This window comes from Ylistrum balloti, unplaced genomic scaffold (genome assembly GCF_031769215.1).
Source record: "Ylistrum balloti isolate Yb309-2 unplaced genomic scaffold, AGI_CSIRO_Ybal_v1 Utg371068, whole genome shotgun sequence".
Lineage (NCBI taxonomy): Eukaryota > Metazoa > Mollusca > Bivalvia > Pectinida > Pectinidae > Ylistrum > Ylistrum balloti.
The window spans coordinates 23,654-49,068 of record NW_026782590.1 but is presented as its reverse complement, the minus strand read 5'-3'; the positions used below and the strand labels follow the sequence as shown (position 1 = coordinate 49,068).

The following is a 25,415-nucleotide window of genomic DNA, read 5'->3' as shown; positions in this document are numbered from 1 at the left end:
TGATTTGTCTTTTAGATGCAAAATACTCTTTCACTCATTGTTGCTGTAAACCAAATTGGTTCAAATCTCTTCTTACATTTGATCATTTGCACAGTTTATTGTCCTGTGAATTGCCAGCTTGATCATTTTGAGACAGGTATCGTTGTAGTGCCTGGTATAGGAATTGAATCCCAAAAGCTTGAGTCTTCACTATAGGTTGTATATATTAGCCCACTGCTTTACCAACTAAGCTACCATAGCCCTTTATTTATCTCATACAGTCTGTTGTCCAGTGAATTTGGCCATGTAACATTTTGCATAGTCACTAAATATACTGTAAAGTGTTTTTCATTAAATGCGCCAGTCATAAATCAATTGTGATGTCATAATATCTTCTACATGTATTATTGACAATGAGATTATGTCATGTATTGAAAATTGTCCAACAAAATGGCTGCCTTCATTTGATTTTGTTCTCCACATTTTCATATTTATTTTAAAATTTGTCCAAATGTACATTTTCGGAGTCATGTGATAAAGGCAAGCAAAAAAAAACCTCTAAGACTTGTTTCATAAAATCCCATTTGAAATGAAAACTTTTTCAAAATCCTGTTTAGTGGAATGAATACAGATTTAAACACTTTTAATCATTCATCACTATTCTATTTTCTTAGTCCTATTTATTTGCCTCTGTAGTGAGTAGAAATAGTTGAGGGAGACCCTCTATTTATATAAATTGTATCCATCACTTTGTGGTGTTCCAGACCAAATATGGTCCAAATTCTTCTGTAAAGCAAAAAAATTCTTTATTACAGAATTAATCAAGTGATAACACAATTCTTCCTCCACACCTTTATTAACTTGCAGGTACTCCATGCAAAATCAGCATCACAGAGAGAACTGTTGGCTGTCCAAAATGAGGTATAATTAAAGGACAAGAAACCAGCCATATTTTACAAATGTTTGTAAATCCCTTACTGACAGCATTTTCTTGCATGTTTTATAAAGTTTGAAGCTCATACACAAAATGTCCCACAAAAAAAAATTTCAGTTTAATATCTAACATGATATAACAAATGCACATGAAATCATTTGCAATTATTCTCTAAACTGCTCGGCTTAAACATAACTGTACTGTGGCATGTAGATTTTAACAGCAAGTTTGTGTACAGTTGAACATTGCTATATTGACGGGTGTAAAGCAAAGTTATGCTTTAGAAAAGGGATTTTCTTAAGGGAGGCAAAAAAAATCAAGATCAGACATCAGATTATGTTGATGGTAAATGAGGTGACATTGGCAAGACATGAATTACCAATAGCTTTTACCGTGATCTCTTTCTGTAGTAAGCCTTGTTCATAAGCATTTGGAAAAAACCACTTCACTTTGCATATATTGATGCACTGTCTGTTACAGATCTAACATGACACAATCATGATTCTAGCTGAACAAACAGCAACACTTCCATAACATACCTCAAGACAAGTAAATAAAATGCTATATTGTTATTGCACTCTTCAGTAAATTCTTTCACCACAGATTCATATGAATGTTGTTTCCTGTAATCCAGTAAAATCAAATGAACTGATTTTGAAATCAAACTTTGCTACATTTAGTTTAATGGCAGACATTTATTGCAGAAAGAAAGAAGAAAACAAAAAAGGTAAAACTGCTAAGTGAAACTGCAGCATGCTCATCCATATATGATATTGCTGACTTTCTGGAAATGGGTAAATGATTCAGCCTTAAATACAACTATACAAAGTTATTGTAAAAACACACAACACACATGATAGATTAAACAACTCCAATCATTCTTAAGCATGTTTAACAAGTTCTCTGCACCTACCCTTGTACAGTACAAACTGAGGTAAAACCCACATATTAACAGGCAATCTTGTCTGCCATTATCCTTGGTCTTTGTTTAATTTTCTCAAAATTTGTTGTTTGATGGTTCTGTGTGAATACAACAGTAAACATTCCATTCAAATTCATTACCATTACAGATTATCAATACTGATGGGATAACACAGCATGAATATGTAGGTTTCTACATAAACATCTTTATAACAAACAAAACCTGTATACAATATATTGTACAAGTCCAGATCCAAAACTTCTTCCTGTTTTATATCCATTTTCAAGGCCATTATGCTTTCGCCCCATGTCATATCATTCCTACACCATTACCATATAACATTCAATGGTATTTGGTCACACAGTAACCAGTGGTATCTGCACATCACTTCAGCTTCCTTTGAATCTGAGATGTGTTATGAGTATGATACCACATTAAGCCAAGGTTTCATTTGAACACATACATGGTGTAAAATTCTATGAATCCAAGTTTCAAACAGGTCCACAGTTTCAATACACACCATGTGTTTGGTAGATGAAAGTTTCCAAATATTGAAGGAAAACATAAATTCAGAGGCTACTTTCCTTGATGTCAGTATGCTGTAGCCCCCTGCGAGTCTTCTGTTTTAGTTTTGCTCTTCAAGATCTACAATAGTAAAATATAAGTAATTATAAGTATGTTATTAATCAATCTACAAAAAATGACTGCTTCACATCTAGATTTTCCAATTTGTTGGAATAAATCAATCAGTCAATCATATATAGAACACTTATGTGCACCGCAGAAGTGAAGAATAATTTCTAACACAGAATATCTAATTACAAAATAAATTCTCAGATATATACATATTACTCTCTTCAAAACCTAAATTACTTCATAACCAATCCTCAAAGTTAGACAAATACTTGAAAAATTCATCTGCAAGTTCCAGAAATGTGCTCTTAGGATTTCTTTCCTACAACATAACTAAGAGAATATATGTTGTTGAATAACCACATTGCCATACATATGAAAATATCTAACCCAGTCTCAAACTTGTGTTCAAGTGGTCGGAAGCTAATGCTTGAATGCACTTGTCGTGATAGTCATTCAGCACTACAGCAATCATGGTAACCATGACACCTATTTCTATATGTAAATAACAAGGATGTTTTCTTACCTCCTCTACCAATCCTGCTGCTATTGTAGAACCACTGTACCGTAACATAAATCTGCCTAGGTCTTTAAAATCTTTATACAGCTCCAGGCAGACTGGTCGTTCAAATTCAATCTCTATCACAGCACTAGTATTCTTAGTTAAACATCTGAAGTTAGAGGAAATCATTGAATGTCTACCTTCCAACAATACCCCTAAGATAACATTTGTGAAGCCTATGTTCTAAAAGTTTTGATGGAAATGAAGTTCTGCATAATCATATGAATGATTAATACTACAGGCATAATTTAATTTCATAAAATCAAATCCTAAATTTGAAATAAAGGAAACAAAAATAATCTGTTATCAATTATTGACAGAGAAATAAATCTAAATGGTACATTTAACTGAAGTGTGTGATAAACTGATAGTTTTTTCTTTAAGTCCTAGTCGTTTCCTAGTATAGGTACCAAATAAGACTGATTTTCAATTTAGTGTATTACTTTGACTTGTATATTTCACAAATGAATTTCAACTTGACTATATATAAATTATTGCATAGACATTGACCTTAAAAGAATCTTGCCAAAGAAAATTTTAGCACAACAGGGAACATTACTGTAAAGTTGTTTTTCCTATGGTTATAATTTTTGCAGGTTAACCTACATTTGTTGGGAAAAGGAGGTATTTTTCGAGGAATAAAATGTTTTAAATGTATCTTTTCATTGCAATCCTATTTCCAAAAAATAGCTCAAAATAGAACCACTTCAGAATAACCTTTACAGTCAACTTTTAAAGCTGTAGTTACCATTATAGACACAGCTGAAGAACACAAGTCATCTGGAGTAAATGTGAATTAACAACTATTTCCATTATAGACATTGCTGAATACAAACCTTATGGAGGAAATCATGAATTAGCAACAAGTTAGCTGAATAAAAACCAGGTATTGCTCCTAAAGCAGAACTCTGGTGACAATGACTTACTTAGGTCTGGTCTTCACCACCTCTCCTGAGCTTTTATTAAGCTGACTGACAAGTCTTTTGATGACAGCTGGTTCAGTGATTGACTGGTAATGGAACACAACCTGTAAGTCAAACAATATTCATGAATTTGAAAAATGAAATAAAACTAATATTTAATCAGACAGGTATTTGTGTCTGAAAGTCACCACTTTGACAGTTTTTCCCAGTAAGACAGAACAATCTCAATCACAGAAATATGGTTCTTAATCTTAAATTTTGTAAACATGATATGTGGAATGTGTGAGAATTATCCATTAAAAAAAAAAGTATTGTAATTTGGCCAGGTGCAAGACTATATCTCCCTGGTAAAAGTGATCATGCCGCCAACAAAATAATGTTTTGATGCTTCTGAAAAGAGTACATCTTTCTAATGAAGCAGTAGACTTAGCATATGATTCCACTTTTACATATCAAAGGTTACAAGTAGTGAAGTGTTAACAGATTTACATGTGGCTAGCTTTCTATACTCTTCATTGTGGAAAAGGAATTCCTGTAGAACGGGATAATTCAATCTGGGAAAGGAGAAGTAAGGTGAAATGGATTATCTTTCTGCTATTCCTTCTGTCAGATATCTAAAAAATGTCATGTTACCATGAATCCCTTATGATGAAAACATCTTACCATGAATCCTTTAGTCACAGGAATTCCAAGATTGAATAGCACCACCCTAGCTCGGATCCTAGTGGCACAATGGATTGGATTGGCAGGGTCACAGACAACACTCCCTATCAACAATAACATATACATATATATGTACATCCTGGTAAGCAATATTAACTCTACCAACTCACTAATCAACAAAGAGACTGAATGAATTGGATTTTAACATTAAGAAAGAAAAGAGTTTCTCCTCATAATAAAGCTAGATCTGCCTATCAAACTGAAATGAGAACAAAAGATAGTTTTATATTATCTCTCCCTTCAAAAATAAAATCCAGCCAATTCATAATCAAACACCACTTGCCTACTAGTTGGATACAGTTTTAACAAATCGGTTCTGTTCCTATAAAGAAAATAGCTACCAGAGGAAACAGATAAGGTACAAACCTAAGCTGACATTTGTCATGTCTATTCCTGTCAAGGTCAAGGTTACATGGTCCCCTGCAAATGCACACATGGCTGACAGCTCACCTAACATGATCCCTGTAACAGACACTAGACAGTCTGATATATCTGGTAGTAAATCATGTCAGTTTCTCGTCTACAGTGTACTGGGGTAGTGGATTGATCAGGATTGTGTATATCTTAGACCACTGAATCTTTTTTTAAAGAATTATTTATTGATATTTGCCAACTCGGGGAACTTTAATTTTCAAGGATCAAATTTTCATGGTTTTTTCTTTCTTGAATTGGATAATTTTTACTTTTATTTTTCACTTCCAGCATTACCACTCAATATCTTAAATTTTAAAATTAATTCTGGGTTTCACAGTGAAATGTTTACAGATTTCTATGTTGTGTTCAGATAAAGAAAAAAAATTAAAATGCATTATTTAAAACTGATTAACAAAATATTCCTTGTATTGACCTACCTTTGACTGTGGCTGTTTCCCCATATGGCATGATTTGCACCTTGTCACCTGTTTGTACTGATCCTGCCCCCACTCTGCCAGTCACACTGAACCCTGCCCCCATTCCTTTGAACACATCTCCCACTGTCAGACGCAGTGGTTTGTCTAACTGGCGAGTCACTGTTTTGAATTTATCTGCAGTGAAACAAAAACATTCAAAATCAAATTACAGTTTATCAATACATAACCCACTTATAAAAACAAACTGACCAGGAGCTCACTTAAATGTACCCTCTCTCTCCGAAAGTTTTTTTATTTAACTAAATCTGTTGAGGGGATCATGAGACATCTCTTACAAAATATTTATTTCAAAAGTGGTCAGAGTAACACTTTTAACCTTGACCACTGATGGCTAAAAGCTAAAAAGCTGTGGAACTTAATGATATAATGTTATGGTATATGAACTAAATCTGTCGATGGGTTCTTAAAATGTCTTGTATACAAGGATTATACAGACAGACAGAGTGATTACTAAATCAACACCCATCTTCTTCACTAAATGTGGGGTGAAAAAATAATATATTAAACATCCAGAAAAAAGCTTTTTAACAAGCAGAGACATAATGATTCTGACAAGTGTTTTTCTTTAAATTAAATCATATCATTAATAATCAGGATTATTATAAGCATGGAATGACAAAGAAAAGGGAAGTTAAAATATATTTTACTGCAGAATCAGCAGAAATATTTCAAGTAGGTAAAGATATGAATTGAGATGATACAGGACACTGACTGACCTATCTGTTCTACAAGCGTGCTACCCCTGTACCACGAAGACAGCTCAGGCTCAGACACAGATTTTGCCAGGTTCTCTCCACTTAGTCCACTACAGGGAATGAATGAGATGTCCGAGTCTCGATATCCTGCTGTCTTCAGGAAGGAACCTAACTTTTTTGTGACTTCATCGTACCTGTCTTGTGCCCACTTGACTGTGTCCATCTTGTTCACAGCCACAATCAATTGTGAAACACCTGTAAACAAAACCTTAAGTTTAAATATATAACAGTAAACAAGAAAGTAATTCATAAATGAAACAATCAAATAATGAAGAAAAATAAAACACAATAATAAGCGAACAACCATTTTTACCTATGGGACACTCAAGGATGGTCAGAGTTTATTTGTGTTGTGCTTTTGGTTACAAAAACGTACACAAGCAACTCATCCAACTACACATGATGAACCCATGCTTTCAATTTATCACCAAAATTCATTTAAGAGTTTGAACTAATTTGATCGTGGTAACCTTGACTATAGGTCAAGGTCACTTCTTTCTGCAAACCTTGCAGAACTTTATTCAAACATTGCCAATTTGCTCATTATCTTGACTCTTGATCTCTCGTTTCTGATCACTGTGACAGTGAATATGGATAATGTTGATTTATTTTCAAACTTTCAACTTAATGAAGTTAAAAAGATATAATCTGTAAGCTGCTTAGGGACATTTACTTACCAAGAGATCTTGCCAGAAGGGCATGTTCTCTTGTCTGACCTCCAGCCTCAAAGCCTGTTTCAAACTCGCCACGTGTGGCATTGACCACTAGGATACCAACATCTGCCTGGGCAGTACCTGTGAAAACACATAACAGAGAAAGAAATTTCACTAAAGGTATTATGTATCTACAAATTATTATGCTCAGATCTGCTTTAGTGGCAATAAACCTCAATATTGAGTTTCATGTCTGATGAACTAGATCAATGTTAATGTTTGATCTCTATTTTTTTATAGTACAACCAAAGTGTTACTAACACATGTTCCTTCTTGATTTTTTCTTTCATTGAAATTTCATCAGAGTGAAACTTTTAATGTTTGTAGGTAATTTACTACATTTTTGTTACTGAACAGCTGTTTGACATTATTTCAGATTGAACAGCTAATTCAATTTACTTGCGACTGAACAACCATTACACTTTACTTGTGACTGAACAGCTGTTTTACTTAACTTGTGACTGAACATCTGTTTTACTTTACTTGTGACTGAACATCTGTTTCACTTTACTTGTGACTGAACATCTGTTTCACTTTACTTGTGACTGAACAGCTGTTAAATTTTACTTGTGACTGAACAACCATTACACTTTACTTGTGACTGAACAGCCGTTACACTTTACTTGAGACTGAACAGCTGTTTTACTTTATTTGTGACTGAACAGCCATTACACTTTACTAGTGACCGAACATCTGTTTTACTTTACTTGTGACTGAACATCTGTTTCACTTTACTTGTGACTATCTGTTTCACTTTACATGTGACTGAACACCCATTACACTTTACTTGTGACTGAACATCTGTTTCACTTTACATGTGACTGAACATCTGTTTTACTTTACTTGTGACTGAACAGCCATTACACTTTACTTGTGAATGAACATCAGTTTACTTTACTTGTGACTGAACAGCTGTTTTACGTTATATGTGACTGAACAGCTGTTAAATTTAACTTGTGACTAAACAGCTATTAAACTTTACTTGTGACTGAACATCTGTTTTACTTTACTTGTGACTGAACAGCTGTTAAATTTTACTTGTGACTAAACAGCTATTAAACTTTACTTGTGACTGAACATCTGTTTTACTTTACTTGTGACTGAACAGCCATTACACTTAACTTGTGACTGATCATCTGTTTCACTTTACTTAGGACTAAAAATCTGTTTTACTTTACTTGTGACTGAACAGCTGTTTTACGTTATATGTGACTGAACAGCTGTTAAATTTAACTTGTGACTAAACAGCTATTAAACTTTACTTGTGACTGAACATCTGTTTTACTTTACTTGTGACTGAACAACTGTTAAATTTTACTTGTGACTAAACAGCTATTAAACTTTACTTGTGACTGAACATCTGTTTTACTTTACTTGTGAATGAACATCTGTTTTACTTTACTTGTGACTGAACATGATTCATGTTACCTATGAATGAACATCTATTTCACTTTACCTGTTATCATATTAGGAATAAAGTCTTTGTGTCCTGGAGCATCCAATAGTGTCACTGCTTTCTTTGGTGTTTCAAATTTTGTTTGAGCAATATCCATAGTAACGCCACGAGATCTGAACAATATAAAATAAATTTTGTTTACTGTTCTTTTTGTCAACATTAAAATTGATGATTGTCAAACAGAATGTCAAAGAATCAACACTGGGAAAGGGACTATATGTAACTATAATGTTGACAGAAACTAGTGCCTGTTAAAAAAAGACCACAAGAAGTTAATGTAAATAACAAGATTAAATATACAATGTTTAGCAATATATATCAGACACTAAATCTAACCACTTCTGGTGACACTCTGTTTACTGTTACATGAATATGACTTCTATCATACTACATCTAGATATCATCTTACGAGGATTTTGCCAACGTGACTGCATAAAACATGTCATTAAACTGTTTTTTAATGGTAACAGTAACTCATCAACAAATAATATCCAATTCATACAGCAAAACTTGTTAGCTATTAATCAGTGAAATTTTGGAGATTAATGCAAAAAAGTTAAACATCAAAATCACTTCAGAGAATCACTAATGACCAAAAACATTCCTTTGTAAAAACTCTGTACTCTCCTTTTAAATGGTAACAAGTGGGTGTAAAACTATTAATAAAGAGCCCTCCCATGCAAGCATCTTATGGAAAATGACCAACCTTTCTTCCTCTGTCTCATCTAGCACCCAGGCAAAGGCAAAAGATCCCTTGCCAACTTTCTTTGACTCTTGCTCAAACTTGTGCATGGCCTTTTTGTTCACCATTCCAAGCTGGAACAACAAATGTCCCATCAGGGTACTCTTCCCAGCATCTACATGACCTGTGAGGAAAAGTACACACCATAATGGAATTTGTAGACAGTACATGTATTTACATATTGGATAAGACAAAGGCATGTATCTGAAATTTCAGGTGATCATTCGTCAAGAATATGAAAGTTATACAAATATCAATAAAGAAGACAACTCAATGAAATATGTAATATTAATAATTCTTTTAACTCTTAATGATTATCTACTAAGTAACCAATAGCAACCAATGAAGTCTATTTCATGACACCAATGAAAACCTTACAGATGATAATCTAAGTTACCTATAACAACCATGTTGAGAAGCTCTTTGTCACCCTGTCTTTTGTCATATTCTTCTTTTAGTCTTGCCTTATCATGTTTTGACCTGAAAATAGAATAAAGCATACAATTTTAGGATAAATGTGAAAGAATATTTTATATTCTAATTGGGCATTGATGTTAATGTTGTATTTTGACATATTTATTAAGAGAATCCTTGGACTATGTATATAAAGGTATGAAACATAAGATACCAGGCCCCACTTGTATAAAACATCTCAACTTGAGATTTCCTCAAGCCCAGATTTTCCTCAGCTAATATCTCCTTGAAAATATCTTGTATGAAAATTCCTCAAGGAATTTCAAGACATCCTAGCCGATGACTTCCTCCTCTTCCTTGAGAAAATTTTATACAAGCCGTTTTTGAGGAGATATCAGCTGAGGCAAATCTCGACTTGAGGAAATCTCAAGTTGAGATGTTTTATACAAGTGGGGCCAGGAGACAAGTTAACAAAGGTAAGAGTTACTATAGGGACCACTCAGAGGAGGTAGTCTACTGATCTTTTTTTGTTTTGTTATGTTTTTGTTATGTTTTTGTAATGTTTTACAAACCATCATCAATAAGAGTCATTTCGGGCCAGCTACTGACAGGTATTTTGATGTTCACACAGGTTAGAATCACCAGACAAATGATAAAAATAATAATTCACTGAGAAGATGGATATTCTGACAGGTACTTGGTGTACTTTCAGGAACTAACAGAAAATTGGTCAACATTATGTTAAGAGGATGCATATATACCTTACTGTTGTCATCTGACAGGTATTTTGGTTTATGTTCAAGAACAACCAGGAATAAGGTCAACATTACATTAAGAGGATGCATGCCTAACTGTAGTCTTCTGATTGAGTACTTTGGTATAGGTTCAACTAGAAAATTAGTTCATATGGGCAACTGTGTAACTGTGGCCCTCTAACAGGTTCTGTGGTTTACATACTAGAATTACCAGTCCATATTACACTGAGAGGGGTATACCACATAGCTATATATACTTCACTTACTTTGATGCACTTTTTGCCACCTGAGGTGTTGATGCCTCTTTCTTAGGGGTTTGTAAAGGTGTTTTATCTGAACTACTTCCTGCAGACTCTGCAACTTTAGGGGGTGGGACTCCATCACATATGTCCTTATGGTCAATAGTTTTAAGATCTGGATCAACACTTCCCTTTGCAGGCTTGGCCGCAGCTTCAGGCAAACTGGGCTCAAACCCACGCAATGGCTCTTTACTACTGTTTATTCTGATCTGAGAAACAGCAGTTGCTGTATCCTCATCTGGCTTTATTGGTGATGTCTGTTTCTTCCCGGGTGTCTTCAGTTCTACTGTTGGAGGGTTGGGTGCAAAATCTAGAAATAAAACAAACATATTACCTTCAAAAATACTCAATGACACCGAAATCTAGATAAAAACCTGTTCTATTTTTTGTTCCTGTCCCTCCCATCTCAGAAGGCAGGGCCCACCATTTGTACAGAACTAAATCTCTACCCAAGGATGCTTCAGACCAAAACCCTAATATGCCTTGCCCTTTTCAATCTATCTGAAACAAAATTGAATCCCCTTCATCCGAGGATGTTTCAAATCCAATTTGGATAAAATCCTAATATTTCTATAAATGGAGGAGGATTTTGAAGAATTTGTTTTTATTGTTCTATTTAGCCCTGCCCCTGCCATCCCATTTCATGCAAAATTGAATCTACTCCATCCATCAATGCTTCAGACAAAATCTGGACATAATCCTAATATTCCTACAGAAGACTAAGAATTTTAAAGAATATGTACTATTTCTCATATTTGGCCCTGCCCCTTCCACTCCATATTATACAAAATTAAATCCCCTTCATCAAAGGATGCTTCTGTTTGAATTGGATATTCTTTTAGAAGAAGACAGATTAAACAGAATTTGTTCTATTTCCCCTATTTGGACACTGTCCATCAGGTCCTAAGACCAACCATTTATGAGGAACTGAGTTCATTTTCCAAGAGGATGCTTGTGACAAAATGTTTTGTCAAAATTTGCTCAGTTGTTCATAACTAGCACAAATGTACCAGTTTTGCAATACACAAGGCTCTTGGACGTTTACAATTATCTGACTAAAAATCTAAGCATAATATGATAAAATGGCAGTAGTATTAGTAGGAACTGTTATTAAATAATCAAACAGTTCAGCTACAGAATATTTCTGCAGAAAATCAATACAAGAGGCTCAATGGGCCTGAATTACTCACCTGTTCTACTGCTTACACAGAAGACTTCGTCCATTTATAATTCAATTTCTGCAAATTTGAAATCCTTTTCCTCAAACAAGCTACTATACAAATATCATGAACCTGGACCTATTGCTAAGAAGAATTTTCAACTTCTCATCACACATGACCCTTGTGATCTTGAAACTAGGTCAAAATCATCCAGTTGAATAAACTTGGTAGATCTACATTCAAGCATGCTACATGCTTAATATCAGCTCTTGGCCTTTTGGTTATTCAGAACAAGTTGTTTAAAGATTTCAGCACATCTGACAATTAACCTTGAAAGTAGGTCAATTTCATTCATTTGAACAATTGTGGTAGCCTGTCATTCTGGCATGCTACATGTCCAATATCAGCACCCTAAAGCTTTTGCTTACTAAGAAGTCATTTGAAGATTTTAACATATTTGACCGCTGTAATAGTTAAAGTGGATCAAGGTCACCTATTTGAACAAACTTGGAAGCTCTTCATTTCAGCATTTCAGCCCAATATCAACATACCAGGTCTCTTAGTAATTGATAGGTAACTGCTTCAAAATTTAAACACCTTTGACTTCTGTGACCTTAAAATTGGGTCAAGGTAGTTCATTGATCCAAGTATATTACTGGCAAAATATCAGCTTCCTGGGCTTTTTGGTTATTGAGAAGATGTCATTGAAAACTTTAAAGGAGATTCATTTGTACACACTTGATAGCACTTCAACTCAGCATGCTGCAGGTGCAGTATTTCAATTTCTTCTTTGCGAGTCAATGCTTTTTGGTACATAGTACTGTGTGAAGTATTTCAGTCAACCTTCTGATGTCAATGTTTTGATGTAACTAGTACACTGTGTTGTCACCTTCTGATGTCAAAGTTTTGATGTAAGTAGTACACTGTGTTGAGTGTCACCTTCTGATGTCAAAGTTTTGATGTAAGTAGTACACTGTGTTGAGTGTCACCTTCTGATGTCAATGTTTTGATGTAACTAGTACACTGTGTTGAGTGTCACCTTCTGATGTCAAAGTTTTGATGTAAGTAGTACACTGTGTTGAGTGTCACCTTCTGATGTCAATGTTTTGGTGTAAGTAGTACACTGTGTTGAGTGTCACCTTCTGATGTCAATGTTTTGATGTAACTAGTACACTGTGTTGAGTGTCACCTTCTGATGTCAAAGTTTTGATGTAAGTAGTACACTGTGTTGAGTGTCACCTTCTGATGTCAATGTTTTGATGTAAGTAGTACACTGTGTTGAGTGTCACCTTCTGATGTCAAAGTTTTGATGTAAGTAGTACACTGTGTTGAGTGTCACCTTCTGATGTCAATGTTTTGATGTAAGCAGTACACTGTGTTGAGTGTCACCTTCTGATGTCAATGTTTTGATGTATGCAGTACACTGTGTTGAGTGTCACCTTCTGATGTCAATGTTTTGATGTAAGTAGTACACTGTGTTGAGTGTCACCTTCTGATGTCAAAGTTTTGATGTAAATAGTACACTGTGTTGAGTGTCACCTTCTGATGTCAATATTTTGATGTAAGTAGTACACTGTGTTGAGTGTCATCTTCTGATGTCAGTGTTTTGATGTAAGTAGTACACTGTGTTGAGTGTCACCTTCTGATGTCAATGTTTTGATGTATGAAGTACACTCTGTTGAGTGTCATCTTTTGATGTCAAAGTTTTGGTGTAAGTAGTACACTGGGTTTGAGTGTCACCTTCTGATGTCAATGTTTTGATGTAAGCAGTACACTGTGTTGAGTGTCACCTTCTGATGTCAATGTTTTGATGTATGCAGTACACTGTGTTGAGTGTCACCTTCTGATGTCAATGTTTTGATGTAAGTAGTACACTGTGTTGAGTGTCACCTTCTGATGTCAAAGTTTTGATGTAAGTAGTACACTGTGTTGAGTGTCACCTTCTGATGTCAATGTTTTGATGTAAGTAGTAGACTGTGTTGAGTGTCATCTTCTGATGTCAGTGTTTTGATGTAAGTAGTAACTGTGTTGAGTGTCACCTTCTGATGTCAATGTTTTGATGTAAGTAGTACACTGTGTTGAGTGTCACCTTCTGATGTCAATGTTTTGATGTAACTAGTACACTGTGTTGAGTGTCACCCTCTGATGTCAAAGTTTTGATGTAAGTAGTACACTGTGTTGAGTGTCACCTTCTGATGTCAATGTTTTGATGTAAGTAGTACACTGTGTTGAGTGTCACCTTCTGATGTCAATGTTTTGATGTATGCAGTACACTGTGTTGAGTGGCACCTTCTGATGTCAATGTTTTGATGTAAGTAGTACACTGTGTTGAGTGTCACCCTCTGATGTCAATGTTTTGATGTAAGCAGTACACTGTGTTGAGTGTCACCTTCTGATGTCAATGTTTTGATGTAAGTAGTACACTGTGTTGAGTGTCACCTTCTGATGTCAATGTTTTGATGTAAGTAGTACACTGTGTTGAGTGTCACCTTCTGATGTCAAAGTTTTGATGTAAGTAGTACACTGTGTTGAGTGTCACCTTCTGATGTCATGTATGTTTTGATGTAAGTAGTACACTGTGTTGAGTGTCACCTTCTGATGTCAATGTTTTGATGTAAGTAGTACACTGTGTTGAGTGTCACCTTCTGATGTCAAAGTTTTGATGTAAGTAGTACACTGTGTTGAGTGTCACCTTCTGATGTCAATGTTTTGATGTAAGTAGTACACTGTGTTGAGTGTCACCTTCTGATGTCAATGTATTGATGTAAGTAGTACACTGTGTTGAGTGTCACCTTCTGATGTCAATGTTTTGATGTAAGTAGTACACTGTTTTGAGTGTCACCTTCTGATGTCAATGTTTTGTGTTGAGTGTCACCTTCTGATGTCAATGTTTTGTGTTGAGTGTCACCTTCTGATGTCAATGTTTTGTGTTGAGTGTCACCTTCTGATGTCACTGTATTGATGTAAGTAGTACTCTGTATTGAGTGTTACCTTCTGATGTCAATGTCTTGATGTAAGTAGTACACTGTGTTGTTAGTACCAGAATTTAAGAATCACCTTTATTATTAATTCCTTGTTGTAAAGACCTTGTACAATACTTCAGACAAAATAACATCTTAAAAAATCAACCCATTCAAATTTATTCAGATTTACTGTCTTAGAAAAATAATATGAAAAAGTTACAAAATATTTATATACAATGTAGAAATGATTCAAATGGACATGACGCTATCTTTCATAGGGTTACTGGTCAGTCTTGTTACATCTGTAACTGTACCACATGGTAATTGTCTGATAAATGAAATAAATGTTCAGACAGAATCATTGAATTTATTATCAAATGGATGTTAAAAGATTTTTCCTTTTGTACAACTCTCTTAGCATACTCCACATCAAACAGAAGTATTTTTAACATCATGTTCTTTAGCCCCATAAGGGTTGGGAAGGTCACACCAGTTTCGTTTATTGTTTGTTTGTTTTTTCTAGTTTCCTTGACAATTTCTGAGCCCAAATGGTTTAACAATCTTCCACAGCACATAAATTCTATTACACAATGGTTCTTGAAGACATTCAGATCAGTATAATTTTCTTGAAAACTGATGACTTATGCTTACTCAACCTCACGATGACAATTAATAAAAAGTCAAAATAACCCCCCCCCCCCCCCCCCCCCCCCCCCCCCCCACTAGAAACTACCCTTGCTATTCATTATTGTGTGACACACTTTTGTGAAATACTAGTTACCATAACAATTCATTTTCACAATTAATGTTTGAAAGAGAACAACCAATTTCCATTTAAAAGATATTTCAGAATGAACATGACGTTCACCATTATGATGTTTATTAGGTCTTGATAAGTTGGATCTATTTCTTGTCTTTTCTCTTAATTCAATTTCCTCCAGATAAATCATATGGTGAAATGTACAACTGACAAACAAATTAAACCTATATTGTAAATGAAATCTTCAAAAGAGTATACAAACAATCATCAAGTCTTCCTTATCTAAAATATCCAACTACTGACCATCTTATTTTTCAGATCATTCACAAATTTAAAGATACCTAGAAATTAAGGACAGGCCTGTCAATTCATCAAGTACTCAGCAAAAAACAAAATAAAAGGGAGAATAAATAAATCCAAGATGGCCACATATCAGCCATTTTACTTTTCCAATCAGTCTCAAAACTAAGCATAGGTAATAAGGCACTAAACCCTATATTTGAAATTCCAGGTCCTGTAAATGCATTCTGATAAATAGCAATAGTAAAAATAAATAAAAGGCGGCGACATGGACCTGTAAGTATTTTTTTTTTACCAATCAGTCTAAAACATTGAGCATGTATCAAAAAGACAAAAAGGTTTTTATATAACTTTGAAGGATCGATTAAAGCCTTTCAAAGAAATATCTTAATATATACTTCCAACTTTTCAAAGGATGGATGCCACTTAGTCTGGTTATTTCCTCCAAAACTAATCATACATAACAAGTTACCAAGAGGAAACTGCCTATGAATTTTTTTAGATAATTGCCATACTTTTCAATAAACAGCAAAAACAAACTTCAAAATGTCAATCCAAGATGGCAGCAGTATAGTTTTTTTTTTCTTTTTCTGATCAGCTTAAAAAATCTAACCTACTAAACTATGGTTCAAATAAAATCTACCAATGAACTTTGAGAATGATCAATCTTGTGCTTCTCACGAAATTACAATGAATTTATCAATATAAAAATCCAAGATTGACACCTGCAGGCCATAATGATTTTCCAACCAGTTTTTTAAAAATTAAATACCTGGTACACATAACTATTGGGACCAAGGGGAATGAATTTTTACCTACCTACATCTAACTAAAAAGTGAAAAGAGACTGTAACTGTCAAAATCTTGTTTATCATATTTGTCTTAAAAATTTGATATGCACATCCATTGAACAACAGTACCCAATACAGATGAAATGAAAGAATGATCCATCTAGTACTCTTCAAGAAATAGTGATAGTGTGTAACAAGACACACTGACAGTTGAAGGTCAACAGAGGAAAATCAATTTGAAAATTCCACTTTCAGATGATAGTGTGCTAAAAATAGGTTAAGGAATGATGTCACTGAAATGGTTGATAATTTACTATGAACAGTAATGTCAGCCTTGACCTGACATCAACACTTTAATTTGAACTCATCCAAGATATTCTTTGGATAAAGTTTTCATGGATAAAGTTGGCTAATCATGACTGACTGAGGTATAGCAATTCATCTCAAAAGGCATCTGAAATATAAGTATACAGAAGGAATGATTGTAAACCTGAGTTTCGAAAACAAAGGACCATATCAAACATTCCATTCAAAAGGGTAACAAGAAATAATATACAAAATGGCTGCCCTAAGAAAGTTTGACAATGGAATGATGAAAAGAATGAACAAGACTAAGTTTCAGTTGATACTTTATGACCTTTCCCACTCAGCAATATCAGATCTCAGACCTTGGTACATACAAGTAATGCAGTCTGCCCTTCCAAGGTGATGGAGAGTAAATTGTTACAATAGGTATGTAACTTATCTGGTATGTATCCCACATTTGCAAGATACAATACATATCTGTTATATGTACAATTTTGTTATAAAGGTAGGCCATCTTTAATACAATGTATCTTGGTGTTTTATTGATGATTAATGTCTATGTTATTGCAAGCATAACCAGCTTTTTAGAATATTCTGAAGGTTTATAAATCTCAACATATTTTATTGTAACCATCCATAATTATTTACATATTTGAATACATACTAAAACCATGGAAGTGACAAGGCTGGTCTATCTACCAGTGCGTGTGAAAGCTAAATTCTGTTTTTTCTTCACAATATCATCTGGTGATGGTGTTGAAAAGTCAAATGGTACAATGTTTTCATTGACCTTTGTTAAATTTTCTTTCACTGTACTCATTTGAACTTGGTATGAAAACTTTGGGAATCTCAGTCTCTTTTTAGTACCATTTCGTTTTGAATAAACAAAAGATGACGATATAGATTTTGCAAGTACCGATGGTGAAACCATTTTGACCCTATTTGTGAAATCTGCATCATTTTCCAAGTAATAATCAATGTCAACATTTGCATTCATTAACCCAGAAAACTTCTGACTCAAAATATTTTCATCAATTCTATCACTTGTTTTCTGGCCTAGTGAAACTGGCTGTGCCTGTTCACTGTCTGATAATAACATCCTACTTTCCTCTACACATTGCTTATCTGATGAAGTTTTTGCGGACTTAAGCTGCTGATGTGCCAAGTCCCTCAGAGATTTGCTTGCAGTTGTTGGTCCTTTCTGTGGCTGGGTTTTGTGACTTTTGGCCAGGTCTGCAAGAGATAAACCTGACAACTGGCCAATCACAGTCTCTGTTGCAGAAGCTTTAGACTTTGCTGGAATGCAATCTGTTCCCACAATTGAGGCTTTGTGTTGACTTGCTAAATCAGCCAGAGATTTGCCATGTTTGTTGGATGTCTGCCCGAGGCTTTGTGCTGCTGTGCCAGATGATTTTGAAGCAAGATCACTCAGTGAAACCTTTGTACTTTTACCTCCTGTCATATTACTTACATTTGATTGTGACCTTTGACCTGCCAAGTCCGCAAGAGACACTCTGGATGCATGTGATGTATCCTTAGCAACTACATCACCCTTATTATCCATTCTGTTCTGCTTTATTAAGTCTGTGAGTGACAACCCAACAGGTCGCTTTGTCCCAGATTTTAATTCTGACTTGGACCCATATTGAAACCCATCTGCTGCTTGTGAAGATGTTAATGAGGGTCGGTCTTTGTGCTGTTGTTCGCTTACTGTGATTCCTCCCACTTGTGGACTTGCCTTTGTCCTCTGAGCAATATTTTCTGAATGACTCAACTCTTTATTTCCCAACTTTTGTTGACCTTTTACACTTGGTTTTGCTAGGGAAGCTAGGCTAACCCCATGGCCAACAGCACTTACACTGTGCTGTTTTGCTAGGTTGGATAATGATAATCTGCCAACCTCAGTTTCACCTGGCAAGCTGACAGTGTCCTTGGGCTGTTTAGGCTTAACTAAAACCCTAGGACTAGTGTCTGATGCACCAAATTTAACATCTTTAGTAAATATTGAGGAGTCACCTGATTCTGAGGTTGCATTATCAGTTTTATTTGTTTGCACATCAGTGTTTATAGGACTGTCAACAGATGGGGATAGTTTACCAAATTTTAATATTCCTAAACTTTTATTTTGGTTTGAAAGAAAGTGTGTTTTTTGGGGAGATTCAGATTCAAGTGACTCCATAAAGCTATCTAAATCATCTTCAACATTGTCATCGCCTTACCTTACAAAAGCCACATGGGGAGAAAATCACACCAGCACCAGGAAAGACAATTCAAAGAGAGCCCAGCAGCCAAGGATACATCGAAAGAGGACATGGGGAAGAGAAGAAAGGCAACTAGTTAAGCATTTTTCAAGACAAATATGAGAAATAAGTGAAGTCTAAGTGCTGAATTTGTATTGATGTAACAAATGCAAAATTCAAAAATAAAGATGCATCTTTTAATACATAAGATATCACATTTCATTTATTTTCAATCTTCATAAATCTTCTCTATGTACATTATTCTGAATCATATTTTATCTTACTTACACAGTTAACAACATCTAAGAAGCTACAACAGACTTTTCAAACCCTTTATTGTCAGTATTTATTTTCCCTTAATAGCTGTTCTATCAACTACCTCTTATAGAGACAATCTCCTAAATAACAGTACTGTAGCAGTAAAGAGGTGTTTACCTTGTGATCTGTTTCGTCGACTTTGTCTTGGCTGTCTCTGGGGCTTGGGAGCTTCTGAAAAGATAACACAGCACCTCAGAAACAACATACATTTTAAGTAAAATGAATTATTTCGTGAATGGGCATATTTTCATATTTAAAACAACAAATTTACTGAATTGTAACCTTTGCTTCATATTCTCAGGCCTATAAATGCTACCAAACTTTCGTCAAAATCCGATGAAACTGTGACGGTTTTTATCACGACACCTCTCATCATATGACATACTCTTTACAAATGCACCAGACTTCCTAGAACATAGTTGGACCTTACAGGTAAGACGGTTCTGTTGTTTAGGAGTCTCAGGTATGAAAAAAAGACAACATGACATTAACCAAAATGTGACATAAAGCAATATGACATTAAGTGTTTTTCACTATGCATGTAATTTGTTGAGATCACTGAGTACCTACCATCTGATTTAAGTAATTCGTTGAGACTGGCTTGTAAATCGTACTTATTTTTGATGATGGTCTGACATAACACATGGTCAGGGGTGCTATCTCCAAGTATATTCCGTATTTCTTCTAAACAAGAATTCAACTTTCCTGAAAAAGCAAATGTATACTTTAGAGCAAACTCTGGCCTAAAATTTGTTGCTGATAAACTATCTTTACCAGCTTACTGTATAGTTGGTAATAATTGTGGAGGATTTTATTTGCTTCTAGACCTTTCTCACCTTCTCTTAATGAGTCCAATTTTAAGAATTTTACCAATAGTTTTAAATAAAGTTAATGTATTTTTATAGGAAGTCATGAAATGGACTCTGATATACTTTTTACAGGTCATTTTCAAGATACATATCTACCAGATATTCTTTGTGGTTTTAGTCAAACCTAAAAAAAATAACCATCTTTTACAGTAGCATACCAACATCCAAATCCTCTGTTTGAAAAAAAGCAAAAACAAACTAAATGAATTTTTTTTTCAATTCACATGTAGTCATACTATATCATGACATCCCTTCAATATGTAACATCTATAGTACACTCCCTTTTTTGTAATGGGATTTAAATGTTAATACAGCTATACCTTCTTTTTAATTATGCATACTAAAAGAATAATAAGATAGGAATAGTATCTTCCTCTACCTTGATCTGTGTCACTAAGGTTTGGTTTTTTGTACCCGTGAGAGTCATTGAGGGATGAAGGGTCTGTGTCACTGTCAAAGCCTTCTTCTTCTTCTGGGATCCTTTCATTTCCCATGTATGTGGACAAATCAAAGTCCTTCTCACGATTAAAAGTAAATTGGGCAGCTGAAAATACCAGTATATTAATTTTGAAATACCTCAACTATAATCATATCTTCATTATTTAAATCATCTTTGTGTAAATAATAATGTCAGTCTGAAAATATATCAAAACTACATCATGTCTTCAAACTATGTTAATTATTCAATGTCCACAATATGAAACAGTCCTACCTGTTCCTGGAGATATACAATAATTGTCCTCCACTGAATGTCCTAGGTAATCATCATCATCATAGCATTCTGAAACCAACAAAAATACTTCTGGTATAAAATCTTAAAATAGTCATCTTGTACACAATCTTTACTTATCCAAAATTTTATTTCAGTCCAGACACTTTGATTCCTGGCCAGAATCATCAAAGTTGCAACTTTTCTTCACTGTTGGATAAAGACAAACAAGCTGTCTAAAATGAACTGTGTCCCTTGATTAACAAGAGGCCTTTTGACCTTGACAGTCACCTGAGATAAGCAATATTTAATAAAGGTTAAAGGGTAGTTTTCAAGTGTCATGAAACAGAAATTGTGACACTAACTATAGTAAGCCAGTGTCACTGATAATTTTTACAAACTTATTTCCAGTGGGAAATAACCAATGTTATGCGCAAAAATGCATTTTTCTATGAAAATTTCAGTAAAGTTTTAAAAAACTTCCTTCCCAGGAAGAAATGCAAGATTCATTTTGTTAATTAAAGTACTTTCCATGCTTCCATTCATACAGAGCATTTGCTTCTACAATATGTGGTTGTTGAGAAGAAGAAATTTGAAATTTAAGTTAATTTGAGCCCTTTTGGCCCGGCCCCTCAGGCCCCTGTGGGGTGGGGACTGTATCATTCACAATTATGATTCATCTTAGGCCAAGGAAGGTTGCAGCAAAATTTCACTGAAATAGTCAAGTTTCACAATCCCGGCTATTTGACTTTTTGAACCCGGAGTAAGGAGAGTTCCATTCGAAAACAAGCACAGGGTGTCAAAACTTCCCATTCAACATGGCTTCAAATGTAAATCTGCGCGATATTGATATAGAAGACATCAGTAAATTGAGCGTTGTGGTTTTGAAAGATATATTGCAAGAGCATCGTGTAGGGTTACAAGGTAATAAGGAAATGCTGGTTGCAAGATGTATCTCTGAAGTCCCGTTTATTTGATGAGCTGATATGTGTGAATTCTGAAAAAGATGGCAACGACCCTTTTGCTGATTATAGAAGTTCAAAGGACATCACTTATGACATGCTTTACGCATCAGCTAAAGGCCATGTGTGGTTCGATGATTTGAGAAGACTATGTGAGTGTAATTTTCATCAACTTAATGACTATTTAGTTGTGAGGACACAAAAGTTAGACAACGTGGAAATGAAGGGTTCGTATTACAAAAAACTCCAGTCGTACACCTATGTAATTGAAGGAAATGTTTACTCCGTTGAAGTCACAATACGGCTTTAAGATGTACAACGTCAACTCAGGGTACTGTTGGATGAGAGCTGTCAAACAGGTTGTCAACACCTTGCGTCTCGTTTTCATTTATTAACTGGAGAGTTTTTTCAAAGGGAGATAATACAATGTTAGAATGTGAAACGGTCTATCAGATCAGGAGATTTTGAGAAAAAGTTGAAAATGTTAAAATATTTACGGATGCACGACTAATTACAATCGGTCACCTGAGACCTGATAAAAAAAACAATTACATGGAATTTGTTGTAAGTTGCTACGAAAATTATCTGATAACATATATATAGTATCCAGCAAGTTTCTACTTTCACTGTTCCTACATGGTGTGATATTTTCAATGATGTTTTTACCATTTTTTTATAGTTTGCATAATGGATTGATAGGGGAAAAAATGGCCATCTAATGAAAAGTCAATTCACCAGGAGTATAACGAAACTGTTCACAAATTAGGATATCAATTAATCAATTTTGATCAATATCATTTATGCCACATTTTCACATAAATACCCAAATTTAAGTTCACTTAAATACTATAAAACTAAATATCAGTAATGTTGTCAGTATGCAGATTTTTCAAGCTCTGTATGACCATGTAGCCATCCTCATGGAATATCTCTACAACAGAAAGTATATTTAGTTCTCTGTGCTAATCAATGGATAAAACCTCTGTTTGACAGTGCTTGTCAATGAGTACTTTCATTCTCATTCATATTTCATCTCCAACTCGACATAGCTAATCTCATGACAATGTCTGACAAAAATTACTATATTGGGCTACACTTCCACTTGTGTTATCAGCTATTTGAACCTAAAAAACACTCTATTGAGAAACAAAATAAAAGGTCAGACCAGTGCAGAAACATTCCTTTGACAACTGCTCAAAATAATAGTCCACAGAATACATTTTCTCATCCAAAAAATTACTGAAATATTTCTTATTATACCTGCAATATCACCAACGTAGACCAAAAAATTAATATTGATATCTAGCTATAAAAAATTATAATCTCCCATTATATTCAACTTGCACATGGAAAATTTATAATCTCATAAATTTTCTGTCTCCTTTTGGTGTACAGAAGAACGACAAATGCATGAACCAAGATGAAATAATGCTAATATCTTCAATTTCTTTGAAGTATGACTTTTTCAGAGTTTCTCAACAAGTAATATTTTCCATGCATTAGAAAATTTTCATTGCTTGCTTAAAAATATATAATTTCTTATGTAGTTAAACATCACATTATCGTCTGATTTTATGTAAATCATAATTTTTCATTGAACGTTTTCTATCAACCCTTCCTGTTACAGAAGAAAATAGTTTTTTCATATGATGATGCATGATTGATAGCAAGCATTTTTTGGTATCGTGAGTCTAAGTTCAAAGTGGTTCAAAACTGAACTGAACAACATCCAACAGCTGCATATGTGATCAGCCTTGAACAACAAACTTGTTGGATTTCCAAACTTTTGATTTAGCTAAAAATTATCCTGACCTATAAAAAATATCCCTTCAAGAATTCATGTGCAAATAAAAACAAAGTAAAAATTCAAATAAAATCATTAAATACATACATCAACAATATGAGATTTGTGATGCTAAAAACTTGTTCCAAGAAAGTAAACTACAACAAATAAGGAGACAAGCTGAATATTTTTCTTACATGACACACACAATTTTTAAGATAATTCATTTTGACTTTTCCTGATAAGTTGAGGGTTTTTTTGACAAAATAAACTCCACTTCTCATGATCACTGGCTGACAAAATAGCACTGGTCAGCGTTAAACACACAAAATATTGCATGAAAACCAACCAACCAAATCAACTTTGAGACTTTTATCAACAGAGTATCACTCATACTTCTTATCTGCTTCATTCACAAAAGAAATTATGAAAGAAAAAATATTCTGAAACAGATAGAGAATAAATGTATTGTTTCAATCCAATCCTTCTGCTTCAAAAATATAAATCTACAACTTTTTTTCATATCACTTCTACCAGTTAATGGAGCACCAGTAAATCTGGCTATGTAGGCAGATTTGGCTATATAGTCAAATTTGACAATATGAATGTAGGGCAAGTGTAAACACACAAGTGAGGTCATGTCACATTTTTTTCATGTAAATAGAAAAATGGATAACAACCAATATGGCGTCATTCACTCCTGGTGTCGTCTGCAGATATGCATTCCTTTGATGCCAATTCAGGCCACAGGTGCACTTTCAGCATGATGTCTCCATGCAAATATATCATAATCAACAATGAGTGTGATTGTGGTGCAAGACAGTGAGAAATGAGGTGTTTTGATAATGAATTAAGGAAATATCATGTCTCACCATCGGAACATGTGGATAAAGAGATGCAAGTACCAAAAATTGCACCGATGAAATTCAACCAACTCACCGGAAATGGTGTCCTGTGATAAGAAATATTCATTATACTACCTCACTAGACTTGTTGTCCATATTTTCGATGTGCACACCATGATCGCAACCAGGCATGGTTCAGTTGTTTACATCTACCCTATACACGTATAGTAAGATTTGCCGGTGCTCCAATACCTGTCTGCAACGTGCAAAGAAAATGACTCTGACAATGTTCGTTTTACACCGCGAGAAACTTGCGATAGCCGCATTGTAGTCGAAAGAAAAGTGTCAGAAAACAAATCAGCCGACCGCAGCGGCTTCTAATGTTCTGATGTTATGTAGGGCGATATCTGAGCTGGGAAAAGCAAGCTGTCGCCCATAAAGAAACATTAAATGATTAGACATCAAATATCATAAACATGTAAAATAATGGCAACATCATTTCGCAAATGGAAACAACTTAATTATACCATCTTCGTAGTTCATAGTCCGCACATTCCTATGACGGGCCATGATTACAGGAATATTCAATGCTTTTTCCCTCAACGCACTTTCATGATGTACGCCGCCATTACTGATAATGATGATCAAGGTTGTTTTCGTACGAATTACTTCTTCATTCAAATTTTGG

The 25,415-nt window shown here is 34.6% G+C and overlaps 1 protein-coding gene across 2 annotated transcripts; it reads right to left on the bottom strand.

Moving 5' to 3' along the window:
* Positions 1-816: 816 nt before the first annotated feature.
* Positions 817-25,334, bottom strand: LOC132560482 (HBS1-like protein). Of its 2 annotated transcripts, XM_060225145.1 has the most exons (17): positions 25,255-25,334; positions 21,141-21,209; positions 20,808-20,972; positions 20,130-20,264; positions 19,677-19,730; positions 10,689-11,031; positions 9,651-9,733; positions 9,218-9,377; positions 8,512-8,624; positions 7,020-7,136; positions 6,304-6,537; positions 5,528-5,701; positions 5,043-5,138; positions 4,617-4,720; positions 3,957-4,057; positions 2,995-3,139; positions 817-2,480 (listed from the first exon to the last, which is right to left on the bottom strand). In XM_060225145.1, the coding sequence occupies exons 1-17, from the start codon at positions 25,295-25,297 to the stop codon at positions 2,427-2,429; spliced, it is 2,190 nt and encodes a 729-aa protein (XP_060081128.1). In that variant the 5' UTR covers positions 25,298-25,334; the 3' UTR covers positions 817-2,426. The 2 variants fall into 2 exon arrangements, with proteins under 2 accessions (XP_060081128.1, XP_060081129.1); XM_060225146.1 differs by lacking the exons at positions 817-2,480; positions 2,995-3,139; positions 3,957-4,057; ... (7 more) ...; positions 9,651-9,733; positions 10,689-11,031 and adding an exon at positions 17,603-19,215.
* Between the last annotated feature and the right edge of the window lie 81 nt (positions 25,335-25,415).

Excerpts from the sequence above, each read along its gene's own strand:
- LOC132560482 (XM_060225145.1), bottom strand. The coding sequence starts at position 25,297 with ATGGCCCGTCATAGGAATGTGCGGACTATGAACTACGAAGATG. Across the intron at positions 9,378-9,650 it reads TCTCAACATGGTTGTTATAG|GTCATGTAGATGCTGGGAAG; the intron begins GTAACTTAGATT and ends TTTTCCTCACAG. Across the intron at positions 5,702-6,303 it reads CACGCTTGTAGAACAGATAG|ATAAATTCAAAACAGTGACT; the intron begins GTCAGTCAGTGT and ends GTTTCACTGCAG.